Here is a 23,765-nt window from a genome sequence, read left to right on the forward strand (position 1 = left end):
TGCCCTCATTCTCAATCACATATCTACCAACTAATTCATCACATAAATCTCTCGCAATATTAAAATTGCAATAAACATCAAACAATTCATTAGATAAAGAATTCAATATAGTATTCACACATAATTTATTAGCCATCTCCCAATTTCTTAATTCTTCAGATTCTTCATTCGGTCTTGGCTTGATTAGAGGACTAAAATTTTTTGCAAAATCTAAAACTGCAAGAACCTTTTGTTGCCAACGTTTAAAATTATTTTCATCAAAACGTTCAATTTTTGTAGAATCTGGAAGAACTTTAGTAGCAGCAAGAATTTGTACATCCATAATCAACCTTTTAAGATTGTTGGAAAATTAAAATGGATGGTGCAAAAATTCTAACTGATGCTAAATAATATTAATCCGAACAATTAATATTAAGATAAATAGAATACAATAAATAAAAATAGAGCAATGAAAAATCTCACAAAGGTATAGAATCACGCAAGAGCGTTATCATTAAAGGTTGATTTTGTGCCTCCCAGAGTATATAACTTGGTGTGATCAGATCTCTTGATAAGCAACTTTTCAGGATTAGACTATAGCATCTACCTTCGTTAAGAACGCACTTCCAAATAACAAAGATCAAATAAACAACCATTGGATCAAAAAAGAAGAAAGACTAAAAGCCACATCAAAGGAAAACCAAGTTTAATGGCCGATAAACCAAATTTATCAAACCTTGTTTGATAACCTCATTACTCATACCATAGATCATATTCAATGTAATGTAAGGACCATTTACATGCATAATGTAAACAATACAATAAGCATGTTAGAAGGAATATATGTCATATGCTCAATTAAATAAATCAGTAAGTAATAACTTTATTCATTACAAACTCAAAACGCCATTAATTTTTTTTTTTTTTGAAATTTAAGGCATAATCCTTGATATCAACTTGATTCAACTTGGCTCGATTACCGCCCTCCTCCTACCGGATCCAGATCCGGTTCATGGTTGAAGAAATCCTAGCGCCACAAATATGCCATGTGGCATCTCAATAAAATAAAATATTAATTAAAACTTAAACAATAAATAAAAACTAAAATAATAATACAAAAAAGGGTGGCCGGACACCCCAGCACCACAGTTGGACCAAAGCTGGTCTGGGGTGGCCGAAGCCACCCCATGGCCCTTGGGGGTGATCTGGCCACCCCCAAGGGCCAAAATGAATATATATGGTTGAGATTTAGGGGAAAAAGATGTGTGGCTGGCCACCCCCCGGTCTGGGGTGGCCGAAGCCACCCTAGGTCCAACCGTGGTAGCCAGCCATCCCGTATGGGGTGGCCAGCCACCATCTTTTTTTTTTTTTTTTTTTTTTTTTTTTTTTTTTAATTTTTTAATTTATTTTTTAAGTTTTAATTAATATTTTATTATTAGAGGACACATGTCATATTTGTGACGCTAGAATTTCTTTAAAGAAATCTTAGCCATGAACTGACTATCCTCCCGTCCATAATGGACTGGAAAGGATCCTATTCCCCTTCGACCGTTCCTTCCATTAAAAGATCAGTAAATAATAATAATAAGGGGAAACTATATTTTGACCCCATGAATTACAATACATTTTCACTTTGCCCCCATGAACTACCAACTGTGACACTTGACCCCCATGAACTACCATTTTGTGCCCAAAATCCCCCTTCCATCCGTCAAAGGCCCCTTATGTTAATCAAAGTTGTTAACTCAGACGGTCAAAGTGACAATGCATTATAATTTATGAGGCAAAGTGACGGGTAGACCTTCCGAGTTAACACCTTTGACTGATGAAATTAGCCTTTGACTGACGAAAGGGGAGTTTTGAACACAAAATAATAGTTCATGTGGGTCAGGTGTTACAGTTGATAGTTCATAGAGAAAAAGTACAAAGAGGTCGTAGTTTATTGGGCAAAAGGTTGTTTTCCTAATAATAAACAACCATGCAAAACATGATTTCAATGGCATTGAGCTGACAGCATCAAAATCATACACAATCACCAGATTCCCCGCCCCCTATAAAATAGCCCTCCACTTGAAAACTATCCCATTTCGTAGAAACGATACGAAAGCCCACGCCATGAAAATCCCAAGGTGCCTGGAGAATTTTCCACAATAATCCCCATTCAATCTTAGCATTGAAGGGCAAATGCAATGTGTGTGTCCACGCTGAAGAACCTGAGATGGGCGGTCATGGTATTGGGACTTTCCAACGCGGCGGTGGTCCTTCTGGGTGGGTTTCTCGTGATTCTCGCTTACCGGTCTTGTGACCGGCGACACGTATTTCCGTTCGTGGCCGTCTCGTTGATCGCTGGGATCAGAATTGTGGCAATCGTGCCGAGCGGGATCGCCCAAGAAGCCACCGCCAAGACCATTCTCGAGTCTCCCGCTGAGAGCCCCCCTGCCGTCCTCGACGCCGTCATTCGCCACAAGAGACGGGTACGAAGCCGTTGACTATTTGGCTTTTTTTTCTCTTTCTGGGTTCTGTTTGGTTGCCATGAAAGTTGAGATGATTAGTTGTGATGGGGAAGTTAGAGACCCAGATCTTTGATATAAAGCACTCGGGACCTGTTTAGATAAATTAAACGTTTGTTTTATAGCATTGAGTTGTGAGGGTGGGGCTCAACGATGCTCTGCATCGTATATTCTGGTGTAGGTTGAATTCAGGTAGGTGGGTTCTCAATGGTGGGATGAATTCTTTGTGGGTTGGTCTTAATAGGGCGAACCAGGGGCGCGACAACAGCAGCACACCTAATAGAGGTCTGTTCCACAAGCATGCAATGTGTAACCTGAGATTCATCAATTATTCACAAGAGAAACAATTCCAGAGGAGTAATAATTTCACAGGTGGTGCACCCAACGGAGCAATTAAACTCCAACAGTATTCATAACCACATCCACCAACTATTCTGACATAACCCATTAAAACCACAAAATGATCTACTGGTAGCAGCTACCTTGTAAGAAATATGATGCAGACGATAATCAAGGACATTGTGGACCAATGAGAAGTAAAGAATAATTTTTGAACGAAAAGCGGAAACAAACTTAAGTGTTCTCCTTTTTTCTTTTCTTTTAATCACTAATGTCTGTGGTGCAAATGTGAAATTATTGTTAATTTTCTTGATGAACAGATGAGGTATAAAAAATGGCTTTGGTGGACCCGGTTTGCGATGGTAATTACAGTGCTGCAAGTTGTTGGTGCAACTTATCTTATGTTCCATATCACTAAACATATATCTCATGATGGAACATCGAATGATTGTGTTTTAGGTAAGGTGGGTTCCTTCTTCTAATTATCTTTTTTCTTTTGGGTAGGTAAATATAACTTCCATACTCATACCGACCTCATTCTCCACACCTTATTTGTATGGAGAAGCAGATACCATTTGGTCCACAGACCATTTCTAGGCACCATTGGCCTTCTTGTAGTTATCTTTATGTTGTGTGCTTATTCTTTTTAGCTGAAAATAAGCATTTCCAACCAATATATATGCGTGCGTGTATTTATATATATAATATTATGCATTTTATTACGGAATACATCCTAAGTCTAATCTTGAATATTGGAATTTAATAAAGGGGACACTCATTAATTAGAAGAGGTGGTACCTCTCCAAATTGGGGAAATTTACTCTTGAAAGGGTTTGCTCTTTTTAAGAGTATGCTTTCTAGGCCTCCTTCATCTCCTTTCTCTATATTTCTGCTTCCGTGATTGGTAGACTTGCAAAACTCCATAGAATTTCCTTTGGAATTGGAAGGGTGTTGAATTTACATATGGTTTAGTGGGAGGATGTTTGTTCACTAACAAAGAAAGGGGCTTAAGTTTGAGCCACCTGCATGAACTCAATCAAGTTTCTTAAGTAATTGACTATGGAGGTTACTGTTTGAGAGGGATGGTTTTTGGAGGAGGGTGGTTGGTGTAGACAAAAATGGGGTGACTTGCGGAAACCGAATACGGAGTAGGTGGGTCGGTGAAGAAATATTGTTTAACCTTTTCTCTTTTAGCATATTGATAGATTGTGTGGTATGCAGAAGTGGCTGTGAAGGAGTTATTCCTTGATATATTACTGTCTATTGGCTGTGAATTAAAGCGAAACTGGTTAAGTATGTAGGTTGGGCAGGAGGTTGATATTTGAGGTGTGTTCGGCTTGTTCAGGATTTGGTAATGGAGTCAGTCAGTTGATTTCATATGTTGTTCAGGTGTGTTGGGTGAAGATGTGATGTGTTGGAGACCAAGTAGAAGTTACAACTTTCAGGTCAAAGTTTTTCATTTGGACCTTTGCGGTATTAGAAGAGATGAGTTCTGGATGGTGTTTGGTGTGTAAGGGATCCAACTAAATTTGCATTCTTTGTATTGATGGTTTCCTAATCTAATCTTTGTATGATGGCAACCTTGATTCATAATTTGATGGCTAAAAATTTGTGGTTGCAGAATATTTTATTTGTTTTTTAGCTGGTGTTACATGTGGCAATGGGATGAGGAAACCATAGACAATTGATTCTTTATTGTCTGGTGACTTGCTAGTTGATTTGCTGGCCTATTGGAACATGAAATTTGGTAGTGGAATGGGTTTAGCTAATTGGAGAGTTGTACCTTCTTGTTTGACGGAGTTTTTGGTTGGAGAGGAATTGGCAAACAATTGAAGGAAACAAACTATCCTTTGGGAGATAAAGACTTCTCGTTGCATTCTTTGTTAGAATATAAATTAAATGATTAGATTCTTCTCCTCTTATCAGTTTAAGCTTTTGGGATAAGAGGTGATTTAACATGATATCAGAGTTAGAGGTCATGAGTTCAAGCCATGACTCCACAATTTACCCCAATTTAAATTAAATGTTTCATGTGTTTATGCCTCACCTATTAAAAGAGAGTTTGAGCTCATATGTGGAAGAGAGTGTTAAAGTATTGATTAAATTACTAGATTTACCATTTCCAATTAGCTTAAGCTCTTGGGATAAGTGGTGGTTTAATATGGTATCAAAGCCAAAGGTCTTGAGTTCGGACGTTGACTCCGTCATTCATCTCCTATTTCAATTAAATATTTCACGTGTTGGGTTTCACCAATTAATGGGGAGTTTGAGCCCACCAGTGAGTGAGGATGTTAGAATATTAAAATGATTAATCTTTTCCTATTAGTTTAACTTTTTGGGATAAGTGGTGATAAAAGATTAAATTCAACTTATCCTATCAGCTTAAGCTTTTGGGATAAGTGGTGATTTAACTTGGTATAGCCAAAGGTCCTAAGTTTGAACATTAATTCTGTCATTTACCTCCAATTTCAATTAAATATTCTACTTGTTGGGTTCTACCAATTAAGGGGGAGTTTGAGCCCACACGTTAAATGAATGTTAGAATATAAATTAAATGATTAAATTCATCTCTTCCTATTAGCTTAAGCTTTTGGGATAAGTGGGGATTTAAGATTCTTTCATCTATCTCATCTAGCCTTAGATTCCCTTTTAGAGTTTATTATTAAGTTGAACTTTAGGATTTGTTTTGTAACCCCCTTTATTTATTTATTTATTTTATTTTTTTTTTTTGCCTTTTACCTATCTTCATGTGCATTTACGTGCTTCCATGCAAACTGGGTTGCACTCCTTTTTGTCCCTTCTAATTATATCTCACTTAAATGAAAAAAGAAAATAAATGAAGAGGTAAAATTGCAGCAAGGGTCTATTTTTCATGTATTTTCCGTATCTTCTGCCAGTGTCTACTTTCTGAAAAAAATTTAGCCAAAAATCAAGGTATCTTGACACATCATCTCATATAATGGTCCTTATCATAATGACTATAGGATTGAATATTGATTCTATAGGCCAAAAGATACAGATTAAAATGTCATAAAAGGGGAATCTAGTTGAAAATAGAATTGTCTCATTAATGGTTCTTGGTTGGTTAGGAATCAAGGTATCTGTAGGCTTTTAAATTTTGACTAAGTTAGGAAGTTTAAATAATAAAAAATCCACTAATTGGTTCTCGGGTGGTTGGGTGTTTGGGTATAAATTTGCCATTGAAAGGCATACTTGGGATTCTTAGGGTATATAGACTTTTGGATATCTGGCCTGTTATTTTTCTTATTTATAACTTCGGATATCTGTCCTGTTATTTTTCTTATTTATAACATTAGATATCTGTCCTGTTACTTTTCCTATTTATAACTTTCTCATTCTTGTTGTCAAGGACTTTTCCTGGGTTCTTGTGAAATGTAATGAATATCTTTGGCAATTTATGTAATGCAGGGATTTTTTCAAACAGTATCTGGTGGAAGCAAATATTACTGGTTTTATTTATGATCATGGTGTGTTTTGTCACACTAGTTCCGTGTTTTACGGGATCTGATATTCTTAAATGGAGATCTTACTATGCAACCCAAGATAATGCTTGGAAAGCTCACTACAGGGAAGTATTCGATAATGGCATGCGTGAGGCTTTGTGCTGTATGGGGCGTGTCAAATACTTGTAGGCTTACCTTCATTTTTGTTGACCTACAGAATTTCTATACATACACCTTTCTGATTTAGTGTATGTTAACTCTCTGATCTTCTACTTTTTGATCTCATTTGTCCAGGAGTGTGTTAGAGGAAGATGAAGTTTATTCTGTTGCAAGACTATTGGGTGATCTTGTTGCTTACCGTGCATCAGGAACTGGGCATTTGGAAATCTTGGCAGGTTTGTTTGGATATTGTGCTGTTGCATACTTTGTTATGCTTTTATGTTGTTTCATGGTTGCTGCATGTCATAACTCCTAGATTTTTAAACGATGTATCAATATGCTATTGTATTGTAAAATTAAATAATTATTTGTGCTTCTCTATTGTTAAATCACTAGTTGTCCCTAAACCTTGGGTTAATAGGAAATTGCAAATTTAATTATTTAATTAACATTTTAACACTCTCTATCACGTTTGGAGGAGTGGGGTTATAGAGTAGAATGTCACTTTTGTGCGACATGTTCAGGATTGGGAGATGGAGTTGGTTGCTCCTTTTTTTGAGCAATTGTACTCGTGCAAGATCTCTGTAGGTACGGTGGATCGTATTTGCTGGGCCTCGTCTAGGAAAGGTAATTTCGAGGTTAAGTCGCTCTTCAAGGCCTTGTCTAATTTTGGCCATGAGATGTTTCCTTGGAAGAGTATTTGGCGCTCTAAGGTGCCTTTGAGAGTGGCTTTTTTTGGGTGGTCCGCGGCCCTTGGCAAAATTTTGACTCATGATAATCTGCGGAAGAGGAACCTTGTGGTAGTGGAGTGGTGTTGTATGTGCAAAAAGTCAGGAGAGTCAGTAGATCATCTTCTCCTCCATTGTGAAACCGCAAGAGCTCTTTGGCACACTATTTTCAGTCGGTTTGGGTTGCATTGGGTTATGCCTGGCAGAGTAAGGGACTTGTTCTCTTGTTGGTGGTCGGGAGGCCGTGCTAGAAGTGCGGTAGTTTGGAAGATGGTTCCTCTTTGTCTTATGTGGTGTATATGGATTGAAAGAAATGCTAGATGTTTTGAGAACTCTACTAGGACTATAGAGGAACTGATTCATCTTTTCTTCTTTACTCTTTACTCTTGGACAGCCGCTTGGCTAGCTCCTTTAGTAATTAGCTTCTCTGATTTCCTCTTTCATTTCTCCTCTTCTTAGGCGCTCTCTTGTATACTTCCCGTGTATATGGGTTGCGCCCCTCTGCGCTTTTGATATATATTTTTACTTATAAAAAAAAAAACACTCTCTATCACGTTTGGGCTCAAGCTTTTCGTCCAAAAGTGAGTCATAACATGTGAAATATTTAACATAAATGATAGATAAATTGCATAGTCATGGTTCAAATTCAGGACCACTGCTTTGATACAATTGTTAACTCACTAGTTGTTTCAAAATTTTCACAATTTTCATGAGCATGAGATGTTCGAAAAGAGCCTCAATGCTTATTTATTTCTCTCATCCCTAAAAAGGTTGGGCAGTTGGAAGTAAAGGATTTCAAACCTATAAGGCTGGTGGGGAGTGTTTATAGAATTTTGGCGAAAGTCCTTGGTATCAGAATGAAATAGGTGTTGGTAGTGCTTTTATTGAACATACAAAATGCCTTCATAGGGGAAAGACAAATTCTAAACTCAGTTCTTATAGTTAATGAATGTCTGGACAATAGGCTGAAATTGGGTATTCTTGGCGTTATCTGCAAGCTGGACTTGGAAAAAGCCTACGACCATGTCTACTGAGAGTTCCTCTCCTACCTCATGGTACATCTTGGCTTTGGTTCTAAATGGAGGAAATGGATGTCTGCTTGTATTGCCATGGCCCGCTTCTCTATTTTGATTAATGGAAGCACACATAGCTTCTTTTCACCAAGGGGACCCTCTTTCACCTCTTCTCTTCGTGATTGTTATGGAGGTCCTGAGTTGGATGCTAACTAGAGCTATGGTTGGGGGTCATTTGTCGAGATTCCGGGTAGACACCCAAAACACTGCCCCCAGTAATATCCCACCTCCTCTTTGCAAATGATACACTCATTATGTGTACTGTAGAGGCTGAGAAAATCTATATTTTGTCACATTCTGCACTGTTTTGAGGCAATTTCGGGCTTGAAGGTCAGCCTTCAAAAACCTGAATTAGTTGCAGTAAAGGAGGTTCCACATCAGAAAGAGCTGGCTGACATTCTCAATTATAGTATCTCTTCTCTTCAAATGAAACATTTGTGACTTTCTTTGGGAGCATCTTTCAAGTCAAAAGCTATTTGGGAGAGGGTAGTTGAGAAGATGAAGAAAAGACTAGCTAGATGGAAGAAGATTTATATGTCTTGGGGTGGACACCTTACTCTAATTAAGAGTACGTTATCCAGTTTACCAACATATTTCTTTCCCCTTTTTCCTTTGTCAGGTGATGTAGCTAGGAGATTGGAGCGTCTCCAAAGAGACTTCTTTGGGATGGACCATGAGGTTAGCCTAAGTTTCTTCTAGGGAATTGGAAGACTGTATGCTCCTAGGTTTTTAGAGGAGGGTTGGGAGTTAAGATTCTCATGCTGTTCAACAATGCTCTTCTTGGGAATGGCTTTGGAGATTTGTGCATGAGGAGAATTCTTTATGGAGAGAGGGGGCTGGAGTTAGGAGGAAGTTTGTGGGTCCTATGGGAGTGCCTCTGGAAGATTATTAGGAATGATAAAGGGATATTTCTTCAACTTTGTTTCTTCAAGGTTGGGGATGGATCATGCATCCATTTTTGGCATGATGTGTGATGTGGCGTAGCCGCTCTCAAGTCCGCTTTCCCAGAACTTTATTCTGTAGCTTGGGACAAAGAGGCCTTGGTGTCGGATTTCTTGGTATCCTCAGGCACTTCTATACATTGGAATCCAAATTTTACTAGGGCAGTCCCTGACTAAGAGCTGGAATCTCTTGACTCTTTCTTGAATCTATTATACTCCTCGAAAAGCTCATTTGAGGGGAGATAAATAGAATGTTGTGGATTTAATCTAGCAATCATGACTTTAACATCAAGGGCTACGATAAATCTTTACAGTCTGGACATCCTGATTTGTTTCACTATAAAAGTGTTTGGAGGGTTAAGGCCCATCCACACATTGCTTTCTTTACTTGGATGACAGCTTTCGGTAGAATCTTGACACTTGATAACCTTAGAAGGCGAGGTTTCACCCTCGTAAACTGGTGTTGCCTATGCAAAAAGAATGAGGAGACTGTAAATCACCTTATCCATTGTGAGTACACTTGTGATATTTGGCACTTGGTTCTTAACATATTTAGAGTTTTGTCGGCTATACCTAGCAACATTCTAGAGTTACTTCTTTGTTGGAGACTCAATTGCTGGGACATCTCAAAGTGGCTGTCTCAAAAGCTATTCTTGCACTCTTGATGTGGAGCATCTGGAGAGAAAGAAACCAATGCTTTTTTGAGGACTGCGAGTTAAGATTACCAACCTCCCCTTGTACTATCATATTTCGTTTCTATCACCACTTTCTGTAATGCCTCTCTATCTATAGCATACCGCCACAATCACTTTCCCAACCGGGCTTGATTGGACTAAATCAGATTTTTAACTCCCAACCCACCTGAATTTATCGGAGTGCAAATCCTTGCCCAATTCACTAAATTGAATTTAAACTCATCCCCAATTCCAGCCCATAAAATATCCCTACGAAGTCTCTCAAGCCTATTGGTCACTCCCTCTGGAATAGGGAAAAGAGACAAGTAATACGTGGGTAGATATGGCAGTGTTGATCTGGGTCAATCTAGCACCCTTAAATATATGAACTTTATTTCCTGGAATTAAGCAGCGGTAATGATTCATGGCAGTTTATTTTATTTATTCTTCTATCATTATAACTATCATATTGCTTTTAATGAAATGCCTTATTTATCAAAAAAATAAAAAAAATATCGTTATCATCATCCTATAGCTTCTCACTCTTTTTTTCGATTTGTAAGTTACACACACACACACCCAGTGGTAAGTTCACTTTTCATCTATATATGATTTATGCCTCAAGTTGCTTCTTCAGAGTTTCATGTAACTGGTATTACTTCCCATGACATCAGAGAGCATCCCTGTCCAGGTTTAGCCTTATTGCAGAGACAAAGTCAACCCTCTAACTCATTTGAAGATTCCATGGAGGCACCTGAAGAACGGATTCAGGAGGCTGCAGCTCTTCATAAATTTGCCGAAGCTGCCTACACGGTAGTGCATTAAAATATTTTATCAAATAAACTTTTTCAAGTTTATCATCTTAGTTTTGTTTACAAGTACTACATTGTGCAGGGTCCATTACTCGATTTTGGAAGAAATCCTTTCTTATTCCCTTGTGCATGGCTTTATAGGCAAGGGGTTTTGACTCCATGGATGCGTAACAGGTCATTAATCCATGTATTCCTGCTTGATGTATATGGGCAACATTATAATGGGACATAGCTAAGAAATGTTAGGACCATGAGTTAATTATTTTGGTTTTCTTTTGTTTTTCAATCTTTATTTTTTAAATATAAAGGCATTCGTAGAGACCTTGATCTCTTAGAAACTACTGCTTTAAACTTTTGGTGCTTATGATTCTATGTTCTTCTTAGGCGGCCCATACTTGGAGGTGATAATTGGTGGCGAGGCCATGCGGCAGCCTTTCTAAAATATGTCAATTTAACCCCAGAAGTACTTAGGCAAGGGCGTGTTAACCAGGTGATTTATTTTAGTGCTCTTAATTTTCCATTCGTGACAGAAAGAAGTAAATCAGATTGGGTGAGCATGACCCCATGAGGCCATGCGGCAGCATGACTTATTTCACTTCTACTCATGACTTGCATGTACGGATACCAAATCTGACTTTAAGACAGCAGGATCAGATGAATTTTTGGGTAGTTTCTTGAAGGTTTCAGTGGGCAGAGGTTTGAAAGTTATGATGGATTTTGTTTGAGGTTTGCAATATTATATTGGGCTTAGAAGGATTGAATCTTGAGGGGTAGAAGTGGTTACAGGATTTTCTTTGGCAGCAAGGGTCTTCTGATGTTCTTTAGCAGCAGGATTCTTTGGTCATTTCGAGCATGTTTGGGATTGTATTTGAGAAATAGAGCTTTTAAGTCAAAAAACACTTTTTAGCCAAAAGTGTGTTTTGGCCTTTTTAGAGTTAAAATGTCAAAGAAGTATAATTTTTTACCAAACAGGTTAGCTTTTGATTTGGAACAGCTTTTTAAGTATTAAAAGTACTTTTTACCTTTCATAACACAATCCCAACAGGCTTTGAGGGTATTAGGTTAAGCGATTGATGGTGGGAAAAGTTTGATACAATTTTGGAAATTACGACTTCTGCAAGGGTATCAAAAGAAAGAAAGTTTGGAGATGAATCATGCTGAGCTAAAAACAGAGGCCTTCTGGGTGCTCTGATATTTATGTATATCGCCACAATAACATTAATCAATTTGCTTTTTGGTATTCCAAATGGTTAAAATAAAGCATTTAGATCTTATTTTTCCAATATTTGGCCCTAAAGCATTTTAGAATAACACTTAGAACCGTATCTCAGCATATCACCAAAGTATCTTGCTGTGTCCCAAAGTATCCGGAGTGTCGGACACATAATCGGCTGTGTCTGAGCTGTGTTAGTGTTCAACACGGATACTTCAGCCCTTTTGAAGTCTCTACTACCTAGTTCAAAACCATTATTGATCCAGTAGCTGACCATTTGAACCTGTTAAATCATGAACCAGACTGGTTTTTGGACTGATCAGTTCATTGGCATGAGTTTTATTGAAAAATGTAAAACTTCTTAACTGGCAAGATTTGACCACAAACACAGCAATCGATATGTGAGTGCTGGTCACTTGGCTATCTTAGTGTTTTTTATGGTGTTTGCACCAGAATTGTGATGTTGGATAGATTTAGGGAGTTTGTCTAAATGTGTATGTGATGGACTTGTGAATCTAGTGTTTATAATTTTACAAGCAAGCATTAAGGTTTAAAGATTGACTAGGATTTTGAAAAGATGGGGAATTAGGCCAAGAGCAATCTTTCTTGAAGCAAACAGGTTGCTAGAAAAGGCCAAGAGCAATGTTTCTCGAAACGAACAGGTTGCTAGAAAATTCTGGACAACGGCCATGTTTGGGAATTTGTTCCTACTGTGATAGGTTATGTAGTGGCTATTTGGTAGGTAGAGTATGTAGGGTTTTAATAGCTAATGTGAAGGACTTAATTTGGGGTTGGAAAAGAAAGAAGGAAAGAGAAAAAATTGTGACTGTTGATGGCCGTGAAAACCTCTGATCAATGCCAAGTGTGCAAATGCACAGAAGGAAGAGGAAGGAGAGAGAAACGCAATACTCTAAATCAAAGTCTGAATTCTTCAAATATATGAAACATATTTATATAGACTCATTGACTCTTAATCTACTAGAATTAAGACTCTTAATCTGACTAGTGATCTAAAGATATTAGAAATCCCTATAAAAACTCCTAATAATATTATAAATTCTAGAATAATTTAAATCGAACATAATTAAGTCCTAAAAATAAAATTATGGGGAAACTTCACTTACCCTCCACAAACTTATGCGCCTTTTGCAAACACCTCTCCATTGTTCAAAATCTCTCATTTTGGTGTATCTAACTTTCGTTTAGTTCCAAAGACCCCCTTACTGTTAGATATTGCAATTAAATCAAACGGTGAAATGAGTAAAAGACCATTATACCCCTAAAATTTTAAAAAATTATAAATTTACTCTTATTTATAAATAAAAAATTATTATTATAATTATTATATTAAAAAAAAAAAGAAAAAAGTGACCCACTGGCGGGTCACCAAGGTGACCCACATTGTGGGTCATCAGTCTTTTTTTATTTTATTTTATTTTTTATTTTATTTTTTTTATAATAATAATAATAAAATGACATGTGGGTCGCAATACGGGTGGGTTAGGTCCACTGGTGAACCCACGGGTCAAGATTTAAAAAAAAAAAAAAAAAAAAAATTTAATAAAAAATAAGGGCATTTTAAGTATTTTACACTACTCTGTTAAGATTTCACAGAAAATGTTAGCATAATGGGGAAAGTGGAAGGAAATTAAAGTTGGATACACCAAAGTGAGAGATTTTAAACAATGAAGGGGTGTTTGCAAAAGGCGCGTAAGTTTGTTGGGGGTAAGTAAAGTTTCCCCTTTTATTATGCTTATGACTTATCTAAAATTTTACTTTTGTCCTTGCACTTAGCCCATAACTCATAAACCTTTTTTTTGATTAGTTGGCCCATAACTCATGACTCAATTCAAGAGCAATTGTTTTAACTCTAGAATCCTGAAGGCTTGTCATTCAAAATTATATAAAAATCGTCTCATTCCAATGGCATGCATGAACCCTACACATGAAAATTACTTTAAAGACTACATCTTGACTCTTATTCCATCACACTGCATCAAGTTGCGTATGTATATATATATATATAAATACTATTAAACTTGTAAATGTTTCAAATTGAACCCCTAACTTCATAATCATTTTACAAACACTTTGACCATTAGGCCAAAGCTTTTTTCAGCATTAATCATCAGTTTGATTATATGAATATAATAATTGTTTTATTTATTATTTGGATTAAATGTTTTAATTGTGACATCAAGGGCTGAGGTTGACCTTGTTCAACTTGATGTTTGATCTTTGTTATGAATTATAATTATGTTTATTTTTAGGGGAAACTTCACTTAACCTTCTCTGAACTTTCAACGCTTTTGCAATCATTCTCCTAAACTTTCAAAAACTCTCAATTTGATCTATCAAACGTTAAAAAATTTGCAATTTTACTCATCCATTAGAATTTTTTGTTAAATCTTAACGAAGAATGGCAAAATACCTAAAGTTCCCTTATTCAAAAATTATTAAAAAAAGAAAAAAATTTGCCGTCGGGCTGATCCATGGTTAAGCCATGTGTTGCATTTTTTTTAAAAGAATTTTTAATTATTTAAAAATTAAATAAATTTTTAGGGGAAAATTTTACTTAACCCTCCTGAACTAACATTACTTTTGCAATTATCTCTAAAGTTAAAAAACTCTCAATTTAGTGTATGAAACTTCTAATTTTTTGCGATGTCACCCATCCATTAGGTTTTTTTGTTAAATTCTATCAAAATTCCCTAAATATCCATGTTCTTTTTATTATTATTAAAGAATAGAAAAGTTGCAAAGATTCAAGCATGAGTATTTTTGCAAATTCCATTAAATCCTGACCAATGCTTGAGTCTTTGCAAATGTTTTTTTTTTAAATTTATTATTATTTTTTTAATGGAAGGTATTTTGGTAATTTTGATACCATTCCATTAGGATTTAATGAAATGTTTTTGACATCATTGCAAAAAATTGAAAATTTGATACACTAAATTGAGTGTTTTTTAAATTTGGGGAGTAATTGCAAAAGTGGTGGAAGTTCAAGGAGGTTAAGTTAAGTTTCTCCAATTTTTACATATAGGTGTGGACATTTCACCTATAGTCTGTCTGATTTAACCCCAAACCTTAATGACTGGGGTGACATTACAAACTTTTAAAGTTGGATATACTAAATTAAGAGTTTTTAAAGTTTAGGGGATAATTGCAAAAGCGTTGAAAGTTTAGGAGAGTTTTCCCCTTTTTTTTTTTTTTTTTTAATTAATTAATTAATTTTTTTTTTTTTTTTTTAAATTTTTATAGAATATATTCTAAATAGAAATTAATCTCTATATTTTTTATATTATAGTTATATTTTATTATTATCATTATCATTATAGCATTAAAAGGGATGTACGGACTCGAACCATAGGCTTTCTAGGTAAAAAAATATGAAACTAATCAAAATGATTTGAATTGTGTTTCAAAGACCCAATGTTTTATTTTTTTGCATTGGACTCTTTCAGCAACTGATATACATATCAGTTAGCCATTTTTTTTCTTGACAGAGAGATGATAAGTTGTATGCTTTTATTTAGTATTTGATTCCAAGAAAAAGCAGCACTTCCTAAGTGTTTCAAAGAAGGTAAATATTTTTAAATATTTCGGATGTCATTATTCGACGCTGGTCGGGTTGATGTTTGATCTCTTACCCTTGACCTTCTCAATTTTCTGATTCGATTGTAATTTTTGAAAGATTGCTCTTCCCTCTTATAATCGAATTATTAGGTGTAAGAATATTGCTGGACAGCAGCCACCTGCACACGAATGTGACTCTTGGTAGTTGCTAAAGTCGGTTTACTTTTTTTTTTTTTTTTTTCTTCTTTTCTTTAAGACGCAAAAAAGGAAACCTCTATGGGATGTAGTTTTGATTCCTCAGAGTACTATAATGGGTATGCACACAGGCATGCATATACATACATCTCTTTTTTGATAGGTAATAAAAAGTTTTATTAAAAGCGTATAGGCGCCCCAAAGTACACTGGGAGTATACAGCGGAATCACCTAACGAGAAGAAGAAAAGCAAAAAAGAAAATCATCATAAGTAATCGACACCGGAAAGACATGTGCCACAGTCCAGAGATACAAAGTATGAAAACGAGAGGCGAGGATGTCTTCCAAAGTCCCCTCTAAATCCTCAAAACACCTTCTATTCCTTTCTCTCCATAAACACCAGAAAAAGCAAGTGGGCACCATCTTCCAAACCGCGACACTCCCCCTCCTCCCCGAGGACCACCAACAAGCGAGTAGGTCTGAAATCCGCCTCGGCATCACCCAAGACAACCCAAACCAACCAAAAAAAGTACACCATAGGGCATAGGCAACCTCGCAATGAAGGAGAAGATGATCCACCGTCTCCTCACTCCTTTTGCACATATAACATCTGTTCGTTACAATCACCTGACACTCCCTGAGGTTATCTAGGGTTAGAATTTTGCCCAAAGCCGCCGACCATACAAAGAAGCTCGCCCTCGGCGGCGCTTGTGTTTGCCACACACTCTTCCAAGGAAAACCCCTCCCTTCGGTGCACGCCAGTGAAGTGTATAAGAGTTTGACCTCAAAGCCACCTCTTTTGGAAGAGTTCCACCACAACCTATCTTTACACCCTCGACTTACTCTAGCAGAATGTAACACCTGAAAAAAGTAGGCCAAAACATCCACCTCCCAATCGTGAGCCTCTCTCGCAAAACTAACATTCCACTGAATAGAGCCACCCAACACCTCCAATTGATCCGCAACTGAGGCGTCCTTGGCACAAGCAATACTGAATAAGCCTGGGAAAGCAATCTTGAGGGCTGTATTACCACACCACAAATCATGCCAGAATCTAACCCTAGTCCCAGCCCCCACCTCAAACCGAATAAACCTTTTGAAGATGTCCCAACCTTTCCAAATGTTTTTCCATAACCCCACCCCAAAAGATCCTCCCGACTCCAATGTGCCCCTCCCTCCCCAAACACTTCCAAACTTCGCCTCCACCAAGAATCTCTCAACTCCATAGCGCCACAACCATTTCCCTAACAGGGCGCGATTGAACATCAATAAGTTTCTGATAACCAAGCCTCCCTCCTTAATCAGAGTACATACCTTTGACCACTTCACCAGATGGTACTTGCACTCATCGTTTAGACCTCTCCAAAGGAAATCCCGCTGTAGCTTCTCAATCCGCTTAGCAACGCTAACCGGAATGGGGAAAAGATACAGAAAATATGTAAGCAAATTGGCAAGAGTGCTCTTGATCAACGTGACTCGAACCCCCTTCGACAAATACAACCTTTTCCACTCGGCCAACCGATGTTCTACTTTCTCAATAACTCCATCCCAAATATGTTTAGCCTTACAAGAGGCCGCCAGCGGCAACCCAAGGTACTTTACTGGCAAAGAAGCAACATCACACCCTAGGATACTGGCTAACCTATCCACTTGTTCCACATTCCCCACTGGGATTAACACCGACTTGGCCAAATTAACCTTCAACCCAGATGCAGCTTCAAAGAGCAAGAATAAACTCCGCAAATAACGAAGCTGACTGGGCAATGCCTTGCAAAAAATCAAGGTATCATCCGCAAACAAAAGATGAGAGAGCATAAAATTGCCGACTTGGAAACCTTCTAAAAGCCCCCCATTAACTGCCGCCGAGATCATCCTACTTAAAGCTTCCATCACAAAAACAAACAGCAAAAAAGACAGGGGATCCCCTTTTCTCAAACCCCTGGAACTGCTAAAGAAGCCATTAGGAGACCCATTGATCATAACTGAGAACCTCACCGAGGAAATGCAATGTTCTATCCAAGAGCACCAAATCCCACCAAAACCACACCTCTTAAGCATGTATAACAAGAAGTCCCATTTCACATGGTCATATGCTTTTTCCAAATCCATTTTGCAGATAACCCCCGGCTCCCCCGATCTCAGCCGACTATCAAGGCATTCATTAGAAATAGGGTCTAGAATCTGCCTACCCTTGATAAAAGCACTTTGGGACTGAGAAATAATCTTATCCAAAACTACCTTTAATCTATTCACTAATACCTTGGCTATGATTTTGTAGATACTTCCCACAAGGCTAATTGGCCGAAAATCTTTGAGATTGATAGCACCGGGCACCTTCGGAATAAGCGAGATGAAAGAGGCATTGAGACTTTTCTCAAACAGCCCTCCTGCATGAAAAGCGCTAAAAACCTTCATAACGTCCTCCTTCACAACCTCCAAGCAAGATTGGAAAAAAGCCATAGAAAACCCATCGGGGCCCGACGCCTTGTTGCCATTCATTTTAAAAACTACCTTCCTAACCTCCTCCTCTTCGAAACCTCTCTCCAACCAACTAGCCTCCTCCTCTGAAATGGAATCAAAGGAAATGCCGTCAACCACAAGTCTCCATCGGCTTTGCTCCGAAAAAAGTTTCTAATAGAACTCAACAATGTGCTCACTAATCTCTGAGGGATCGAACGAAGTGTTATCCCCAATCATAAGGGTATCCACAACGTTATGTCTTCTATTCAAGTTGGCTCTAATTGAGAGTTTCTTGAGTTTATGGTCTTAAATGGTGCTTAATTTCTTTGAAGTTTGTGGTTTTGAAATCCCGAAGTCTCTATTCATGTTACAATTATATATTCCCTCTTTGTTCTTAAGTATGTCACTCTCAGGTTTCTTATGCTCACTAGCCCAATTTACATTTTTAATTTTGTTCTTTCTCTTCCCTTTCTGTTCCAGGCAAAATGTGAAGCTGCATACTTCATTGTGGTTCTGCATCAGTTAAGATTGGTAGTGATTGCTGTAAGAGGAACTGAGACCCCTGAAGATCTCATCACCGATGGGTTATGTAAGGAATGCATCCTTTCTTCAGAAGACTTGGATGGATTGATGAAGTATCTCTCTCTTTCTCTCTCTCTCTCTCTCTATTAATTTATCTTGACTTATGTGTGTTTATGGTAGTGTCTGTGTGGGTGATGATTCATTGCTTAGGTGATCCTCAAAACTTCAGCAATTGAATATTGCACTGTAGACAAGGTTAAATCAAACCTGCCTTTCTTAGAGCTTTTAGTGTCAATTTTTGTTCTGAATTACAAATAGATAAGATATGGACTTGTATTTAATCCTGTTATGCATTTTTTAAAATCTTATCTGAGTATCTTACTCTGCTCACCTAGCTCATACAAGGGCAGCATTTAAGAAGTAGAGAAATCAGGAAGCTGATTAAAGTTCTTGCTTCAAATCTGGCATTAATCTGCTGTTTCAATTTCTGAAAGCATATACTAAATGTAAAATTATATTGTCCTAAATCTTTCTGGGCCTCAACCCTGATGAATTTAAAGAGTTCGAAATTTGAGACTTGTATTCTATTAGCTTCTACGACAATACTAGATTGTTTCAACATCCACATAAATCAGGATCCTGCTAAGGCATATGTAAAATAATCAGAAAGGGGGAAAAAATATTGGCAATCAAAATTCTTTACGAGATATGAGGCGTTCTAATTGAAGGTCATACTTATTGGCTCTATTACAGTAAGGCTAATGCACCTCCAAGGCATATGTAAAATAAACGGAAAGGGGAAAAAGTAACAGCCATCAAAATTCTTGCAGTATATCTGGCACTAATCAACTGTTTCAATTTCCATATCAATTGACTGAAAGCTCAATTCTTGGATTCTTTATAACCTTGACCTCAACAAATCAATAAAATTTCAAAAGTTTCAAAAATGGGATTTGTATTTCATCACATTTTAGTGGTCTATGAACGTAGGTGGTGTGGTTCAGGTCATATTTTAAGAATGGTGGGAATCACATTGTTTGGCAGTGATTCCGGGATACCATTGTTTAGTCGCCAATTGCGCAAGGTAATTGCCAATTGCTCAAGGGAAGCTGGCTGCCCTTGAAATTGTCAGTTTGTGGCTACATGGATTCCCTTTAAAACAGATGGGTATCTACATTCCCTGGGCTTGAGAAAGTTTAATTCTTGGTAAAATGGCAGTATTAGCTTTGGGTAATATACTTTCTTCCTTATTCTCTCTTTATCACCCCCATTAAAGCTGAGTGCCACGCCAACAACTTTAGCTACTGCTTGCTCTGCCTTCACCAGCTGCTTCATTCCTGTTTTCCTTTTCATTTCCAGGTGTTCTCACGTCAAGAGTTTCTATCATTTATTTTATTAGAGGAAACTCTTGCTTCCTTTACGGGGAATCTAGATGCCTGGCATTAATGTAGAAGAAAAATAGCAAAATAAGAAATTAATTGTTGGTAAATTGGCAACACACAAGATATTATAGCTGGCCCTTATAATATGTTCTATTTTATTCAGAATATATAACATAGAAATATACATGACTAGGGATGTTCCTATATTCCTTGGGGTAGCGCTTTTTATTTTATTTTATTTTATTTATTTTTTCAGGTCTCTCTAACCAATGGGCTTATGAACTTCTGCAATAATTGGCCGAGTTAGGAACTCTACCAATTACTTCATACATGTGCATAACTTCTACAACTACAAACATTTCTTGATTATATATTCTACGTTGTAACTTCTTGTTGCAGTCAGTTTGTATGTTAGTTTTTACCTCTGCAGTCTAATCATTAATTTAGCTCGATGTATACCAAGTAACACTCAACTCTGATCATTTTGGAACGAATAATAATCAAACAATCCCCATATTTTATTTACAAATAGATAATCTATTGGTGGTCTTCTATAGAAATTTATTTTAAAGCGAGTTATTTATACAAGAAGATGAAAAGATATTCAAATGACCCTTATATAAGGGTATTTTGGGATCAGAAGAAATTCTTCCTGGATTCATGGGAATAAGCCAAATATTAGAATCTCAAATTTAGGAATCTGATAAGAGTCCTTGTCAAACCAAACATTCACATCATTATATTTCTGGGCATTCAAATTCCATGGCATTACATTCCCAGAACTTTTGATTTTAGCGGGTAATGTTGGATTTCCTGAACCAAATGCCTGGTTAATGCAATCTTTCAACATCCAGGAATATGGAGATACTTTACATTCTTCATGCGTCTGGTTTGTCACCTTTAGTATAAGAGAAGAGGAGAGTAAGTGTTTAATTGGAAAATGAACTAGGAGGAGCCGCATATAGAGAAAGGGGCTAGTATCTGCTGCTAAAGCAACCTCTCCTCTGCTTACTTTGGATTTTGCAATTGAGTTAATGGACCAAAGTCAAATAAGGCTTTTCAACATTCTCTAACTTGATTTATTACATGATCGTTCTCAACTAGATTTCCCATTTGCTGGATATATGTGTTTATTTGCTCCTTTTGCCTCTGTTGCGGTTTTCGGTTCTGCACGTAGTGGCATTGGATTTAAAACTTTTTTTTTTCTTGCTCGCAGTAGCAGTCATGTTCACCCAGATGTGAAGCATAGTGTGGACTCATCTCTCCCACACTATGGGCACTCAGGTATACTAGAGGCTGCACGAGAGCTTTTCATGCAAATTGATGGGAATCCTGGTGACACTGGTAAAGAGATGACTTATTTTCGTTCAAACTTATTGTGCTTTGTTTTGCTGATTATTTTAATTTTTGACAATCCTTTGAGTCATTCTTAGATTCAACAAAGTTACCATTTTATGACTACTGGTTATTTCTTTGCTTCAACAAAATTACCCTTTTATGTCTTAAATTTAATCTATATATTGTTCGAGTTGTTATATTTTAGCTTGTTATTCTTATACCCCCCGGGGCGGACCCCAACTGAAAGGCACTACATGAACTAAAGGCAAGTGAGATAAAGAAAGCAGCTAGCCCTATGTGTAAAACATGGCTGAAATGTAATTACGCATAAGGGAATTCTTGTAATCATGTTATATTTACCCTAACATAAATATATGCTATGGTGAAGGGACTAAAATACAGTCCTATACATTTAAATTTTCTAGAATGTCTCCGTCTTCTCTTTTCTTCTTGTTCCCTCTTTCCTAACCCTAATCTCTTAAACTTTACAATCGAACTTGGTATCAGAGTGTCCGATCCACTCATAAAAGGTGTCAACTTGATCTGAAGGTGGTCGTCGGCTGACAGAGGTGTGCTGACATCAGCATCCATACACTGATGTCAGCACCCGAACTCTGGCATCCATATGGTTTGAGTCGATGGAGCCTCCTGGTAATTATGGTGATTTTTTTTTCCGGAATTTTTTGAAATGTTAGTCTTCTACTTTTCAATATTTTTCTGGAACTTCAAACTTTTTTTTTGGTTTGTAAATCTGGAGCTGTTTGGGTTAGGAGTGTAGGAAGGCTGGTTTGATGATTTGTTGGTGTTTTTTCTTTTCTTTTTCTATGAATTTGGGACTTTAGATCTTACATGGGGTTCGTTTTGTTGAAGTTTTGGTGCAAGTTCTTTTGTTGGTTTGTGGAATTTTTTTTGTGGTTCTTGTTGATTCCCTGTTGGTTGATTGAATTTTGTTATTGTTCTAGTTTGGCTTAGTTGTGTTTGGTATGGCTGAAGAAAAATTGGTTGTTCTGGCTGAGGGAAAAACACCACTACTCCATGATGATGACATACCTAAATCAATTACCTTGAAAAAAATAGAATGGTCTAAATTATCTAGCTGTGGCACATGGTGTGAAAATTTTCCGTTAGTGGAAAACGAAAATTAAAATATTTAATAGATAACTCACTTGATAAGAGTGATCCAATTTATGAGGATTTGATGGGCGAGGATTTCGCTGTTATGGGATGATTGTGGCATAGTTTGGAACCCCACATTGCTACCAGGGTTGAATTTTGTTATTCTTATAAAAAGATTTGGGAATTTATTGCAGAATCTTTTTATTTTTATTTTTTATTGGCATCAGAGTAATGTGTCTCGGGTATATGAGATATATAAGAATATTTTAACTAAGCAGTTTGGGAGACCATTGCCTGAATACTATAGTACTCTTACAGTTTTTTTGGATCAATTATTGCAATATCATCCCTTTACTATTGATTTGGAGCAATAGAAGGCATTGGGAGTAATTTATGATTGCTTCCTAGCTATCTAGTTTAGACTCTAATCTACTTGGGTTCTGTTAAGAGTTTTGTAGTAAGAAGATTAGAGGGAGAAGAGGAGGCTGCTGTATTGTTCAGCTTATTCTTAAACTAATAATACACACATCTTAATATATAGGATTATGGAAATATCACACTGACCAAACTACCCTCAAACCCTAATGACTTACTAACCCTAATGACTCTTCTAACACTCCCCCTCAAGTTGGATCATATAAATCCAACTTGGAAGAAACAAGCAAACGAAAAACACTCTCCCTCAAGCTGGATAAGCTTGGAGCACACAATACAAAGACCCATAACAATAACAAGAAAATCTGAAATTTGCTAAAACTTCAATGCCGGTTGAAAACTGCAACAAGCGGTCAGATCTCGCCGAAAAACACCAAGGCCGAAAGGATATTGCCAGAAAACAACAAGGACCGGTCGGAACCCATCGCAAAACACCAAGGCTTGTCGGATCTCGCCGCAAAACACCAAGGGTAGATTGGATCTCACCGTTAAACATCAAGGCCGGTTGGATCTCACCGCAAAACATCAAGGCCAGTAGAATCTCGCTGGACAACAACAACGGGTCGGAAACCACCGCAAAACACCAAGGCTGGTTGGATCTCAGTGCAAAACACCAAGGCCGGTCAGATCTCAACAATTAACAACAATCACATTTCATGTGATCAACCAACAAATCTCGCAGGATATATGCAGAACACGTCGGAGACACCAAAACCAAGTCAAAATACTACTGAAAAATCAGACTTCGTCGGAGCTCACCGAAACTTCGCTAGAGATAGATAAAACATGCTAGCGACTCCAAACACAGCAGCCACATAATCAATCGACGACTACAGAGCAACTTCTCAA

The 23,765-nt window shown here is 37.3% G+C and overlaps 1 protein-coding gene across 7 annotated transcripts in view; it reads left to right on the forward strand.

The window, feature by feature from the left end:
* Positions 1-1,966: 1,966 nt before the first annotated feature.
* Positions 1,967-23,765, forward strand: part of LOC132179091 (lipase class 3 family protein) — a 45,012-nt gene continuing 23,213 nt past the window's right edge. For 2 of the 7 annotated variants that reach the window (XR_009439882.2, XM_059591724.2), the window contains exons 1-9: positions 1,970-2,453; positions 3,149-3,287; positions 6,258-6,477; positions 6,587-6,687; positions 10,559-10,680; positions 10,762-10,853; positions 11,064-11,169; positions 18,604-18,758; positions 21,244-21,371. Coding sequence is in view for 6 of the 7 variants with exons in the window: in XM_059591724.2 (XP_059447707.1) it covers positions 2,169-2,453; positions 3,149-3,287; positions 6,258-6,477; positions 6,587-6,687; positions 10,559-10,680; positions 10,762-10,853; positions 11,064-11,169; positions 18,604-18,758; positions 21,244-21,371 (1,348 nt within the window). In the remaining variant the exon portion in view is untranslated. Of the gene's footprint in view, positions 2,454-3,148; positions 3,293-3,700; positions 3,981-6,257; positions 6,478-6,586; positions 6,688-10,558; positions 10,681-10,761; positions 10,854-11,063; positions 11,170-18,603; positions 18,759-21,243; positions 21,372-23,765 lie in introns of those variants that run through there. The other 5 variants (XM_059591723.2, XM_059591728.1, XM_059591729.1 and 2 more) reach the window with 5 other exon arrangements.

Source organism: Corylus avellana, chromosome 4 (genome assembly GCF_965113065.1).
Source record: "Corylus avellana chromosome 4, dhCorAvel1.hap1.2, whole genome shotgun sequence".
Classification (NCBI taxonomy): Eukaryota; Viridiplantae; Streptophyta; class Magnoliopsida; order Fagales; family Betulaceae; genus Corylus; species Corylus avellana.